The 14396-nt window shown below is 39.3% G+C and overlaps 1 protein-coding gene across 1 annotated transcript; it reads right to left on the reverse strand.

The window, feature by feature from the left end:
* Positions 1 to 58: 58 nt before the first annotated feature.
* Positions 59 to 4292, reverse strand: LOC116252741 (uncharacterized). Its single transcript, XM_031627238.2, has 2 exons — positions 4053 to 4292; positions 59 to 3777 (listed from the first exon to the last, which is right to left on the reverse strand). The coding sequence occupies exon 2, from the start codon at positions 3654 to 3656 to the stop codon at positions 735 to 737; it is 2922 nt and encodes a 973-aa protein (XP_031483098.1). The 5' UTR covers positions 3657 to 3777; positions 4053 to 4292; the 3' UTR covers positions 59 to 734.
* Between the last annotated feature and the right edge of the window lie 10104 nt (positions 4293 to 14396).

The raw sequence follows: 14396 nt of genomic DNA on the forward strand, positions 1-14396 counted from the left end.
GATCTTCAAATTTCTTGTGAAGGGTGTTAAGGTTATCGAGTGGAAGGAGAAACCGTAGTTGGACAAGTAAAAGAGAAGGGCTCAACCTTGTCATTTAGATTACGGGAGCAGCCACACATGCAAATAAAGCAAAACCAGGTACGGACTACATGAGCATCAAGAAAGCATTGCCCTAAATCTCAGAGCTCATTGTCCTGCTACCAGCACATAATAGTGCCACAGAGATACAAGAAGGAAGCGGAAACCATGATTAGAGACAACTGGAAGAAACGGTGAGCGGTAGAAAAATCAGGTTTTTAAGAGTAATCAATACAATAAGAGGTTCTTTCTATGAAACAACATGCATTTGTCCATCCTCCTGATTGTCGTTTCCTGCAAACCACATTAGACTGTAGAGGACCCCAAGTGAGGCATTCCTAACGTGGAATCTACATGAATACAAAAAAAAAAGAACATATGATGAAGACAAGAATGAACGAATGTACCCCATTCAACGAGTCAGGCACCACTTGCTCCTTGGTCAATTCAAGCACAACTGCCTTGAGGAATTCCGTTGCAGTAAATATACAAAGAATAACCAGGGGCAAAGCTCTTCACTTCTTTCTCCTCTGCTTTCATGCAGAAAAGCACATCACAAAGAAAAAAAAAAGGTAATTCAGAGTGTCCAGGTTCTCATATGCATAGATGATAGAAGAGAAGAACCTAAATCTCCCTTCAAGCATGAAATCACAGCATCAGGACACACTTGAGTTTTCTCCAGACTCGGGGATGGTAGCTAATCCATCAGTCACAGTGAAAGATGGGTTAAGAAACTTGGCCACAAATGCCCACATCTTATAGACATCATCGAAATTTGTCAAGAAGCCCAGTGAGGCAGTAATAACCTGCACCCGAACCATGGGATTCTTCATATTATGATGATCATCTGAAATAGGCCCACATAAGGACATGTTTTCAGCATCAAGCAACTTCTGCAGTGGCCTCTGGTTCTCCATAATCCGAATATGGCTAAGAAACCCGATGCCAATAGATAAACCACTCCTCTCTGCCAGCTTTTGAACAAGTTCAGGATTGATTATATGTCCATTTTTGTCCCTTATATTAAATGCCACAGCTGCACCTCTTTCATACTTGATCTTAGGCCCATAAATTTGAACTAATGACCTTCCAGTTCGACCATTTGAATCTCGTAACCGGAGTTGCAGCAATGAAGTCACAAGCCAATTGATCAGATATCGTAGCCTAAGAGTAGTTTTGTTTAGACCCAACATATTAACATGGTCGAGATGCCTGCATATCATCACAGGCTCTCTTCGGTCCCACTCCTGGTCTCTTGCTTCCCCATCGCTAATAGCATCATCATCATCATTCATTGTGGTAGCAGAAGCCTCCGCACCTTCTGAAAGACTCAGGCCTCCCTTGTAGTTTTCCATGGTAAAGGAAACCCTCCTTCCCATGCTCACCGCTCTTTCTGTATCCTCAACACCAAAAAATCTACCCCCTGCAAGCTTGTTCCATTCTCTCCTATGTACCAACCTGAACTCTCCTTCTGTTTCTCTCCTTATCGCACTTTCTTTAGCCTCCACCCCCTCCAGACATATCTCAGTAGAATCACAGCTGTTACTGTTATTGCAATGATCAAATCTTGGTTTCGTAGCAACATCAGGCAAACCATCACCAGTGCAAGTCGTTTCCTCTCTGATCTCATCAGAAGAAAAAATTGTTTCTGCACCATCTTGCCCACCACACATCTGGTTAGCATGACCATGATTTTCAGAGTTTGGCATTCCAGAACGAGTGCAATGGGCATCTGGCTCAGAATCTTTTATGCCAGTTTCTGGTATAACATCGAATTCCGAAGATTGCTCCTCTTCAGGGACCTCCTTGACACGATCCAACTCTTGGGAAACTGATAGCACCGCTGCATCAAATGACAGTACACCACGTGGTCCTGAGTTTAGGTGTCTGGTGTCATAGCGAGGGCTGTTGGATATTGTTGAATTCTGCTTTGGAGAAAGCCGTTTATGATTCTTCCTGCTGGAAAACCATGAGGGAGGCAAGGGAGATCCAAACTTTGGCCTGTTCAACTGTCCAGAGTTATCAGAACCAAATGGGCTCTGGCCCAGATCAATCCAGAAGGAGTTGTCAGAGGACTCATCCTCACTGAATACAGGGCTTTTCATGACCTCACCAATCGAAGCACTCTCCTCCGTCTCCTCAAATATGGTACTCGTCCCATCCCTATCAGAGCTGTTTTCATGCTCCATCTCAGTCTCAAATACGTCTCTAACATGTGCAGACGTGAATGCACCTGAAAAAGCAGGCAACTGCATTCCTTTAACATTTTCAGGCGTTTCTCCATTTCCATCATCACTTTCAACTTCAATTCCAGCCAAACCTTCCAAACCATCCATTGAATCGCTAAGATACTGTGGATAATCAGGGACAATCCTCACCATTCCAGTACCGGCAGTTCCACACTGGTTTTGCAAGCTGGCCATGACTGACTTCTTAATCAGGAGGCATCCAAAACCTGAGGGATCTGATCCAAACACTCTATAAAACGAAGTGATAATAAAATCTGGACGGAAAAGTGACAACCCGAGCGAATCCATGTCTTTAGGACCCAGAGATCCGGCATCAACCAGAACATGCCAATTGTTCTGCTGCGCCAATGCCATCCACTGATAAGAGTACTTTGCACCAGTGACCCTGGACTGTACAGGAAACACGAACAGCCCCACAGCCGAACCTTGCTTTCTCTTCCTCCTACTAGTAGAGATCCGTTTCCTTAACTCTGAAGAACAGAGTCTCAGGGTCGGCCATTTGAACCAGGCACTATACACCTTAGCGCCCTTTTCTCTCGCACTCTGAGCCATCCAATTCACAGATTGACTCTCATGATCAAACATTGTGAGAAGCCTTTTATTTGTTTGGAACGGGTAAGACTCTGATAGCAACTTAAAAGCTGATCCCCTGCTAACAGTAAAAACCAGACCATATTCATTCTCAGGTACGTTCAGGTAGTCCATGATCCTAGTCTTGATGTCATGTTCACAGGTGCCTTTCTCAGCACCACCATAGAGCGCATGGTTACTGAGATTGGCGGTAATCTCAGACAAGCTAAATGAGCAGGACTCCCAATACTGCATTTCTTGTGTGTAAGAGAAAAGCCCAAAACCACAGTAATCTAAACATACCTTAGCAACCATATCTGTCAGATGCCAATACTCTTCAGATCTTAAATGATCAATCTTTTCTGAGTCTTGGTACTTCGGATACATGGTAAGAAACTTGTTGAAGGCCTCATTGAGGTCAGGAATAGAATGCTCACTGTAATATATCTTTTCAGCAGCAAGGGCAGTTGCCCTGAGGAACTCCCTCTGGGCATGAAGCCTCGCTAGCGACCTCGACCTGCCAAAGCTGCCTTCTTGGTCATTGCCAAAGCCCTCAGGGTCCATAACCTGGGACTTGGCCAGTGACCCATCTTCAGATGCCTCTTGCAGGGCCTCCCTGAGCTTGTGCTCTTGCAGCTGCCTCAGGATTGAGGGCTTCCTCTTGCCTTCCTCTGTCAAACCCCTGTCTATATGTCTCCTCCCCTTGTCCAGGATAAGGGCAGCACAGAGGGATATGGACTTCCATAGTGGGAGATGCATAAATGCTACCCTCGAAAAACCGACGACCAAGATATCCAAATCAAACCTTCAGACCATTCAACATCGCATATGACAGAAAATTGAAACCCAAAAAACCTCTGTCTCTTAACAAAAGAATACCCTGCTCTCCACCCATATGAACAATAAAAATGTAAGACAGACAATGCAGAGAAGATGGAACGAGAATACATCTAAGATTCCCGACTTTCTTATAAGCTCAAACTCTAGATTCAGTCCATACCAAAGAAAGCTGAATGTATACCAACCAAAACAAAGGATTCGGCCCTTCCAATCCTAAGAACAAAATCCACCCAAAAAACAAAATACAGAACGAAAAATGAAATGAACTCGAAGGGAGCCCTTCAGGGAGAGATAAAACTCACAAATGACACCTACCCGACAGGGGACACCCGGAAGAAAATGAAGAAAAAAGAGAACTCTCTTTCTCTGGATCTTTTCTTCCTCTTTCACCTTTTTGCACCAGTCAAACCACCAACGACTCCCTTCCCCGACTTAATTAGAGGCAACCCCCTCCACAATCAGCCTCATCACTCCCATGGCCAATCCATACAGGTCTGCATTTGATTTCCCCGCTCTCTGTTAATCACAGATCTTGCAAGGACGCCTCTTTGCCTTTTACCCCCACCAGTAAAAAGTTTCAGAAAAAACAAAACAAAGACATTGACTTCCACAGTTCGATCTCGGTTTTTCCTTTCCAATCTATCACAATTATTTTATATTTTAAACTGCTTACTAATAAAAAATTATTACCCTTCTTTAGTGCGTCTGGCACGTTTCTGCTGCCAGGGAAGTCAAAATGGCGTTCTTGATTCTTTAAAAAGCTACTTTCTGTCCACCAATCTCTCTCCCTCTCTTTCGCGGCATTTGGCTTTCTTGTTAGAAGTTGGATGTCAGGATCTGGAGTCTATCAACAAATTACGAGGCCATCTTCAGGAAACAAATTATGAGGTCATTTATGCGGATTTGGCATTTACTGTTATTGCTATATTCTGCACTTTTGTCTACTCACAGCGGCTCTTAAAGGTGAGGGGCTCCCCACTAGATCTGGGTTTATTGGCTGAGAGGTATCCACTTAAGGCTTTAAAACCGACGAATCTTAACGGGATCAAAAACAGGAATTTTAAAAAATGGGAGCTAACATACGAACCAAATTACTAAAATTTTTGTTGTTGGCAACTGTATATTTATCACAACTTCTCTTAGGCTCCATCTTAATCTTTAGGAGTTGTTTGGCAGTTGGTACAGTAACAAATTATTTTATAAATATATTACTATAACTATGTCATAATCTATGGGACAAATTATTGTTCTTATGGCCAAATGACCCATTAGAAAGTGAAGAGAATTCGAGCTCATTTTTTAGTAAACACATGATTTTTATAAAACAGTTTACCATTTAAAGTGTTTTTGAATCTTGACACATGCAAATTTGCCAAGGTATATGAGTGAAACTAAGACTACCAACCTTGGCTGATACGCATCCCAAAAGATATGATTTTTAACACCTTTCTTTCTACCATAATGTATTGTAAATATTAGATAAAAATTACTTTTCTTGAAGGATTGGTTTTGGGGAAGCTGGGAGAGGGAGACAGAGAGGACATGCACGTTTTTTCTTGTGTTTTTGTCTACACTTCGGCTTCTTTCTTCAAAGCATTGCTTTTGCACTTCCTTGGAAGCTATGAGAAAGGCAACCAATTTTTTTTTTAAGAGAGTTTTCTTGGTTTAGCATTCAGATTTTTTTAAATCTAAAAGAAGGCCCTAAGTCTCTCAATTTGACTTTGGGTTTTCATGACCATCAAATAAAAACTTATTTTATCGATTCAGTTTACCTTTCGAGCAAAGTTTTCAAATAATAACAATAATAAGAATAAATACACAGTGTCAACGTGAAAGCATAAAATAATGAAATTTCAGAGGATCAGTATTCCGAGATGATATAATCTAAGATCTCTCTTCATAGAAAATAAGGGGATGCTATCCATGAACTTGGTGCCTGACGGTAGGGGCAAAATGTCAGAACCTAAAACTTTCATTTTTTTATGCGTACATTTTATATTTTTTAAATACTGCCTTGGAAGTTGATTGAACTAATCATAATAAGATGCCAAAAGATTTCATTTGGAAGCAACATTTTATCTCTAATTTTTAAAAGGTGCAGTTTTTTCTGATCCACTGCTTTCAAACAACAGATTTTTGTTGCAACAAAGACCAAAGATGAACAAAAACCAAAGAAGAACAAAAAGGATCCCAAAGTAAGGGGATGAAAAGACCAATGTAGAACCAGAAGAAGGACAAATAAGTAATGACCATAATACCCTCTAGCCAGCAAAAAAGGGAGCCTTATAATTTTACAAGGACAAAAAAACAAGTAGTGAAAAAGTTAATAGGACCAAAAAAAATAATTTTTTTTTTTTGTTGAAAAATCTTCAAACACCAACCCCCCTCTTCCTTTTTTTTTTTTTTTGGTGCACATATATTGCATGTACCATCGTGGTGCACCCAACTCGATCTCATATAGCAGACATATATGTGAGGGATCATTTCGGGGACATTCCTGTGTTAGGTGTGAAAGGTGTGCCTTATCCCGCTCCAATTTTTTTCTACATCCAAAGCTTTATGTCTCCCTATAAAAAAAATCAAGTGAGACCCTTTTGTGGAATTAATGGCAAAAAGTTGGTCCCATGAAACAAAGACTTTTTTTTGTGGCGTCCACTGGGATCCAATATCTTGTCATCTTTCTATCATAGTTTTTTTGTTTTGTTGGGATCTGAATTGATTAGTTCTCGGATGACCCATGTTTTGGTGAGCGAGAGGTATTAATCTCACCGACCAAAAAAGGCTCGAACGCTCCCCCATTCCTCCTGCCTTTAGGGTTCTGAGTTGTGTCGATGTCAGCAATAGTAACAGTATATCCTTTAACTTGGATGTCGCGCCCTACTACCTTAACACATAGGAACATAATCCTTTAACTTGGATGTCGCGCCCTACTACCTTAACACATAGGAACATAACTCCCATGGAAATCAAACTAGAGACAAACCCATAATCCGACTAGCTACGCTATGCCCCTTGAGGCCATGGATGATCCATGTTAGTCACTTAAATTATTAACTAATAATATTGCTTTCTTTAATATCCTTAGCTATGATTTGGCCGTTAATCTCTTTGTTAATTAAATTGTACTATTATGTCTCCTTGCTGCTGCAAATTTTCTCTTAAAACTGCAGCGCAGGTGAACAAGCCCCAATGAAGCGAACAGTTGTTCAAGCCCTACCATGAACCGAGGGAAGCTGGAGAAACACAAACTGGGCTCATGCTTGCTTGATTGATCATAGGAATATGCCTCCAGGGTTTTTGAGTTAATATGGATTATGGTAATGGACTCACATGGAAGCTAGGCTAGCAGCATATATGCCTCTCTAGATTCAGGACTTCTCAGTTGAAGTTATGGTTAATTTGATTGCTAGTGCGCAGCCTAACAGACATCTAACCCTACCAATGCTTGAGCCCAACTAATTACAAATTTAAAAATTATATATATATATATATATATGAAAACAAAACCTGGTTTTTTGGCCTCTTAAAGACACCTTAACTGTTGAACGGCTAAGGGTGTAACATAGTTGGTTTGATAGGAAAGCATGTAGGAGGCAGGTGACAATTCTCATGTGTGCTATTCTTTTGGATCGTAAAAAGTAGAATCGCAACACTCAAGCTAAAGGGTGTACCGTACCCTACCTAGATGCAGTCCAAAACCCTAGAAGCAGGAGAGAATGAAGGGGCCTTCGGGGCCTGACTCTAGGCAGTGGCCTAACCTTCCGCTTACTCAGAACTCCTGAACTGTTAATAAAAAAAACTCCTATTTACCACTAACGAAGTTGACCAAATTGAGTAAGATGACAAATTAAGATGCCTCTCAACATAAACTGCTTCATTTAATGGTTGGTCCTTAGTTTGCATTAACCTCTCTAACTACCCCCAACAAAGTGCATACTAAACTATATTCAAGTTATTTTTTTTTTATCAGTATCTAACTTAATTAGGTGGATTACTTTTTTTTATAATGCTAGAAGATTAGGTAAGATCATAAACCTTGGCTGCATTCAAGTAAAGTAAAGCATGTTCGTTGCATTCTTCAATGAGTTCATAGGTGAGCTGACATAAATAAACTCATAATTGTTCTTAATTAACCATAGGCAAACTAAGGCATGTTTAATCTACTTCAAGAAGTCAGTATTTTTATTACTACTCAAATTGCAAATTTTTCTTTCTTATTTTGATGATTAAACTATATCAAGTGGGCATGTTAATTGTTGGCTCTCTACCATGTAATAGTAAACCTCAATGCAATGGATCGATCATGTTATGCTACTTACTCTATGCCCAATATGATTTTGATATTAACAAAATGTAGATTCTTTTGACACTTCATTATTTATGTCAACCAATAATCAAACACCAGAGCAGCGTTGATCGTGCATTTATTATATCATTAATCTTAGTTTTATTATACCAATTAAGGCCTACCGTGGTCTTTAGTTTAGAGTATCGATTTCTTTAAATGAAGAAATGGGTGGACATGCCATACGGTGAAACTCCCATTGAAAATCAGTAAGAAGATAATTAAAATATTTTCTGAAAAAATGAATAAAATAATACTGAAAATAATAAAAAAATAATGAATTGTTGAATTATTAAAAAATGTAAAGACCGAAACAAGACGCTCTGGAATCGAACATATTGAAACTAAATCAGTTTACCACCTATTCAATTCCAATCCCCAATTCAATCTTTCCATCTTTCTGTACCAGAGTACGCTCGAGTTCAATGACTAGTTGGACAAAATCTCCAAGGCCAATTTATCTCATCTTCCATATTTAAAAAATATATTGTCACCAACGCTTATAATGGTGGCCGTTCATCATCAACATCAACGGCGGTTTTTTTTTTCTTTTTAAATTTCACATTTCATGTGATCATGGTAGACAGAATGGGGAGGATCCTATCCAACTTTGAATGGGGAAGAGTAATAAAATGATTATAAAATTGATGCTGTGTTCCATTTTGACTTGTTTTTTTCTCGTTAAATTCGATATAAAAAAGCGCCCCCAGAACAAGCATGATCATGAAAATGCCAGCAAACCCCAAACCACCTGTCAACGCGCTGTTTTGTCCCGTTGGGAAAGTTTATCCCGAAAATTTCGCAGGCAAACAAACGCCACCACAATTTTCCTACAGTCTACTCAGCCCACCTGCTTTTGTGCTGCAATTACTTTAATACCCATGCATAATTGACCCTTCCAAGCTGCAGTTAGGCAGATTCCTACTAATGATTCCCTCAATTATTGAACTTTTGACCTCTTTCTAAAAAGGTAAAAGGAGTTGCTAGATGGCTGGGGCTCTTGTTGACAGTTTAATTGGGTGAATGATGTGGGGTGTGAGTAATTTGCTCAACTTTGGAACCTGTTTTTAGATGTAACTTCTTATCTAGGTGAATGAAGCTTTTCTGGAAAGGGAGAGTCAGCTTTCACTCCAGCGGTAGGGCTTGCAAATTCTAATTTGACAATTTAATGACACGATGCTGCGACTGAATGTCAAAACTGTTCTGCACAAAAGTATGCCCCTTCTTTTCCCATCCATCATTCATCTTTTGTTTGGAAATCTTTTGTCTATATTTATTGGTAACGTACTGGGCATCAAGGTGGTTCGACTCCTTTAAGAACTTAGGTTAGAGTTCTGAAGTAGTCACTGTCACGTCATGCACTTTACCTATGGACCGTAGGTCTTGAAACATGCTCTATGAAAACCCAAGGGGGGCGGGTACATGAAAGGGGCCAGTGGCCTCTCTTAAGAGCGATGAAATGAACCATTCACACTTAAAAAAAAAAAAACCAGAAATATTCATTCATACACAAAAACCCTTATTTTCAATAGTAAGCCAAGTCAGATGAAATACTCTTGGTCTCAAAGCTTATATAATTGGGTTGATAAAAATTTTTGGCTCTACCATTGCTTGGCTTGTGCAACCAAAGCAACTTGTAATGTTTTTGACAAACAACGGCTGGTGACTCTTGTATTAATCGTGCTTTAACTGTTGGATTTCTCCATTCGTTTAAAAGAGAACATGATTTAGATCATGATTTTTTAATACCGAGTCCTTTCCTTTTTTAAGTAAATAAAAAAAAAACAGGATTCATAATGTTTCATGATGTAAAGTTTTTTTTTATGATGTGTGTCATTGGATTTTTCATATTCTCAAAAAAAGCAACACAATTCAAGGGAAATATCATAGCTGGTTGGTTTAAGGGCTTATAAAAAAGAGCGTGTCTATAGTAGAAACTCACAGACTACATGCATGTATTTAACTTAATGTGACCTGATATTGCTCATATCGAAAGAGATTTGCAAAGTCCAAGTTCATCAAACCAAGAATCTCAAGTTAAACGCAAGGACTTGAGGTAACAGAACCCTACCCAGCTTCATGTTCAAGTTTCTTTTGTGGGAAACCACACTTGGGTTGAGAAATTTCTTTGCTTGTTTGTGGTGTAAAACATAAGGGGACGTGTGGGTGACATCCTAGTCTAAACTTGGTTTTATGATAAACAAGTCTTTTAATGAGCTTTGTAATGCTTAGTTTATTTGTTTGTGTGACCCATTCAAAACCTAGTTTTTCATAAATAACTTGTGGGGGTCAAGTTTTTCGCCCTTTTGTAAAACAAGGTTTTGTAAGAACTAAGTTTTTCTCAAACTCAGTTTTGATGTCATTCAAACACTCGAAAAACCTGGTTTTTGAAGTAAAAATAGATTTTTCCTCCAAAACTCCAGTATGGATGTCATCCAAACACCCCTTTTAATTCTAAAGCCCATGCATGCCTTGAGCGGAACCAGACCCGCTTTAGACCAGATCACGAGTCGGCAGTTCAGGTCCCGCGTCCAAAGATAAATGCAGGTCAGGAGCGGCCTCAATGACGGATCCAGATTAGGACGGGACAAGGTACCTCTGCATAGATTTTCAAGCGTGATTAAAGGCCAACAGTAGTACGCAATACAGTCTATAAATGAGTTGAACTTACTTTTTTTTTTTCACTTTTTAGGTTGCCTTCTTGTTATTGAATTTCCCATGCAATACCATAGTGAGTTCTAAGGGTTGGTGCGACGGCCATGTAGGGGGCTGGTAGGTGGTCAGTCTTTGTTTTAAACTTTTATGACATCAATCTTTCGTGCTACAAGGGGGTTATCAATATACAAGTTAAAGCATAGTGGAAGCATCCCTAAGACACCACAAAGCAGCCCTTGATCCTTGTGGGTGGTGGGTGAGTGTGGTGGGGAGGAGAGGGAAAGTGTTGGCCTTCGCTTGGGTGGTGGGAATAACCTCCTGCTCACCTGAAACAATTAGATCGAGGGTTTTGACAAGCGAATTTTGATTAGCAAATGTAGAAACAAGAAAACTTTTATTAGCTCATTCAAATTTTTCCCCTTGATTAGCAAATGTAGGTGCAAATTTTCAACTTTATACGCTAGAAAACAATTTTTATTATTTCAAACATTTATAAGCTAATTTCAACTGAAAAAAATAACTCGTTGTGGGGGAATAATCCAAAGAGGTGGAAGTGAGGATAGTGCCCCTGATAATCGAAATGACAACCAAATCTTTGCTAGTCTGCCAATCCCACCAGACATGCTACAGCCTAGAGATAATTAACTTGAAAGCAAATATGTGAGCTTTTTCAGAGCATCAATATAATTTTCTGCATTTTAAATATTGTTTCCCCGCTTAATGGAGAACCATTCGCTACCAATGAGGAATTTATCCCATATTCGCTACCAATGAGGAATTTATCCCATAGGTACAACATTTGAATCAATTTTCTTCTATAAGAATCAATATTATAACATTCAATTCTTTCCCGATACGTCTCGAGGAAAATCCCAAATTGGATCCCGAATTGATGGGTTGGCATGAACTTATCGATGCAGTCTTCTAATAGGAATTTAATTTTCCCAAAGATCATGGCTTTCGTGCTTTGGGAAGTCATCCAAGATCCTTTTGATGACATATGTTGAAGGGATAACTACTATATGAACCACATATAGTTCCTTCTTTGATGGGTCGTCCTCTTAGTTGGTATAACTATTTAAGGGACAATAAAGATGAAATGATTTTTCATCATCTCAATTGATAAGTAGTCCCCATGTTCCTCAAATGGATCTCTTAGTTGTTGTAGAGGGTTGCCCTAAAGCAACATATAAGGCATACCCCGCAAAGCTTACAAGTAAACCAGATATGAAGATGGCGACTAGAGTTACATGTCAAAGTAAAATATCTAATGGGCCCTCACACGCGATATGAATTGGTATGTTAACATAGACACCAATTTTAGTAGCATCGACATAAGTCCTACATTTTAACACTTTGATTATCTTAAGTATCACATCTTGCAAATTAATCTTAAATGCCAAGCCTTAAGATTTAATTGGCGCCCAAGCATCAGGCATCGCTAGATTGAAAATCGCTTCTAAGTAGATTGAGCTTCTAAGGGTGGGTGTTGGGCCGGCCCGGCCCAACCCGATACGACTCGGCCCTGGTTGGCCTGTCGGGCCGGCCCGATATCCCCAGTCTTGTCTCGGGCCCAACCCGGCCCGGCTCGTTTGACAATAAAAAATAATTTTTAAATTATAAAATAAAATTTTTGTCATATAAAATTTATTTTTTATAATAAAATACATGTTATTAAAATAAAATTAATAAAAAAATATTTTTTAAATTGTTAATGGACCGAGCCGGGCTGTCCTAAGCCGCACCATCAAGCCCGATCCCGTGCCCGACCGGGCTGGCCCAGGCCTAGTTTCTAACAAATAGGGGCCAGCAATTGACCCCTTATCTCTATGCCCTTTCTAATAGCTATGGAGATGCTTTCGAAAAGTCTGGAGGCTAAAATTCAACATAAGAGGATTAAAGTACTGGTTTTGGAACTAAAAGTGAGAAGGTCGGTGCAATACTTTATGTTGATGATTGTCAAAACAAATAGGTCGAGTATAGATTATGCGAGGCAAATCATAAAACGAGACGGAATTTGGAGTTGGCCTGTCAATGAATTTGGAATTTCTTCAAAATATTGTCACAAACATCGTTCTTAGGAAAATGCCGATAAGGTTTTTCTTGATTTTTTTTGGCTAAGCTGTTTTTCTCATAAAAATTTCAGAAAAGATCTCGGTAAGTTTTTAGAAAGTAAAAAAATCTAAAAATTAATAAGTGAAATTTTATCTAAAAATCATGAGAAAATCACAAGGGAATCAGGAGATTCATTTTTGCCAAGATTTTCAAAATCTCAAGAACTTTTCCTGATATTTTCATTTTATTTGTTTTTCTCATGACTATCGTGATACTTTTGAAAATCTCGCGACATCTGCAAGGCTTCCACAAAAATATTTTTGTCTCCTGTTAAAACCTGATTGTTTAAAGGATGATCAATGTTTGCCTTCCATTCAAAAAAGAGGTAGAGAAAAGGCCAGCAAGTTGGAAACTAAATGTTTTGTTTTATACAGGTAGGGCTTGTCTTATCGCGCATGTTTTGCTTAAGTTGCCAGAATATTGGTGTATGGTCTTGAAGCTACCTGCCAACACTACTCAGATAAACTTTGTGTTGATTTCCTGAAGGTCAACAACTTCATTTAATCAGCTGGGACTAAGGGTCGGCGTTGGGCCGGCCTGGCTCGGCCCGTGCCCAGGCCTGGCCTGATATCCCGGATCTCGGCCCAGGCCCAACCCAGCCCGTTTGACAATAAAAAAAAATAATTCTTTAAATTATAAAATAACTTTTTTATAATATAAAATTTATTTTTTATAATAAAATACATATTATTAAATTTAAAAAATAATTAAAAATATTTTTCAAATTGTTAATGGGCTGGATTTAGATAGGCCGGACCACACCATCGGGCCCGGGCTCGGCCTGGTTCCGGGTTTTCCCGGGCCGGGTACCCGTGGTCCAGGCCTAGCTGGGACAAGTAATGCAAGCCAAAGGAGGAAGGAGGTGACAAGTTTAGGATAATACAACGGTTATTAAAAAAAATATCATAAACCTATAACTCTGGTCCAAGTATAGTTTTTCCAGCGCTTTTCTCAAAGCTTGGAAAATGACAAATAATTGTTTAGTTTGGAAAATTGGGGTTCGCAGCAAAGTCAGCTTCTGGCATACAAGTGGTTAGATACGCGTCATATAGACGGTTTTTTAGGAAAGAAGTACCAACAAGTGGAAGCCACTATGAAGTACTCAATGAAGAGATGATTAACCTTTACTCCATAAATTGGATTTATGGGCTTCTAGGAAAGAATACAGCGAAAGATTTTCCAAGCCTTGTATCTGGCGTAGATGTCAAACTTTTTTTTTTAGTCAAATCATGGAAGGAAGAAGACCCAGAGAAGCAGTTTTGGGGAGACAATTAGAAATGAAGCAGCTGGTGGAAAATGGCGGCCACTTATATGGGTCAACCATCAACACCTGAGAGCATTATGGCCTCTCTCTCTTTATGCTGCAAAAGTCGCTTACTAAACATCGGCTAAAAACACTTGGGTATCAAATGGCATCGAGATGTGGCCTACGTGAAGAAAAAGCGGAGAAGGCGAGACATCTGTTCTTGAAATGTGAAGTTCCTAAACATATCTGGATATTCATAGGCAACGATATACATCAAATGACACAATGGAAATGAAAA

Source organism: Nymphaea colorata, chromosome 4, assembly GCF_008831285.2.
Source record: "Nymphaea colorata isolate Beijing-Zhang1983 chromosome 4, ASM883128v2, whole genome shotgun sequence".
Taxonomy (NCBI): domain Eukaryota; kingdom Viridiplantae; phylum Streptophyta; class Magnoliopsida; order Nymphaeales; family Nymphaeaceae; genus Nymphaea; species Nymphaea colorata.

Coding starts and splice junctions, on each gene's coding strand:
- LOC116252741 (XM_031627238.2), bottom strand. CDS start 3,656: ATGCATCTCCCACTATGGAAGTCCATATCCCTCTGTGCTGCCCTTATC.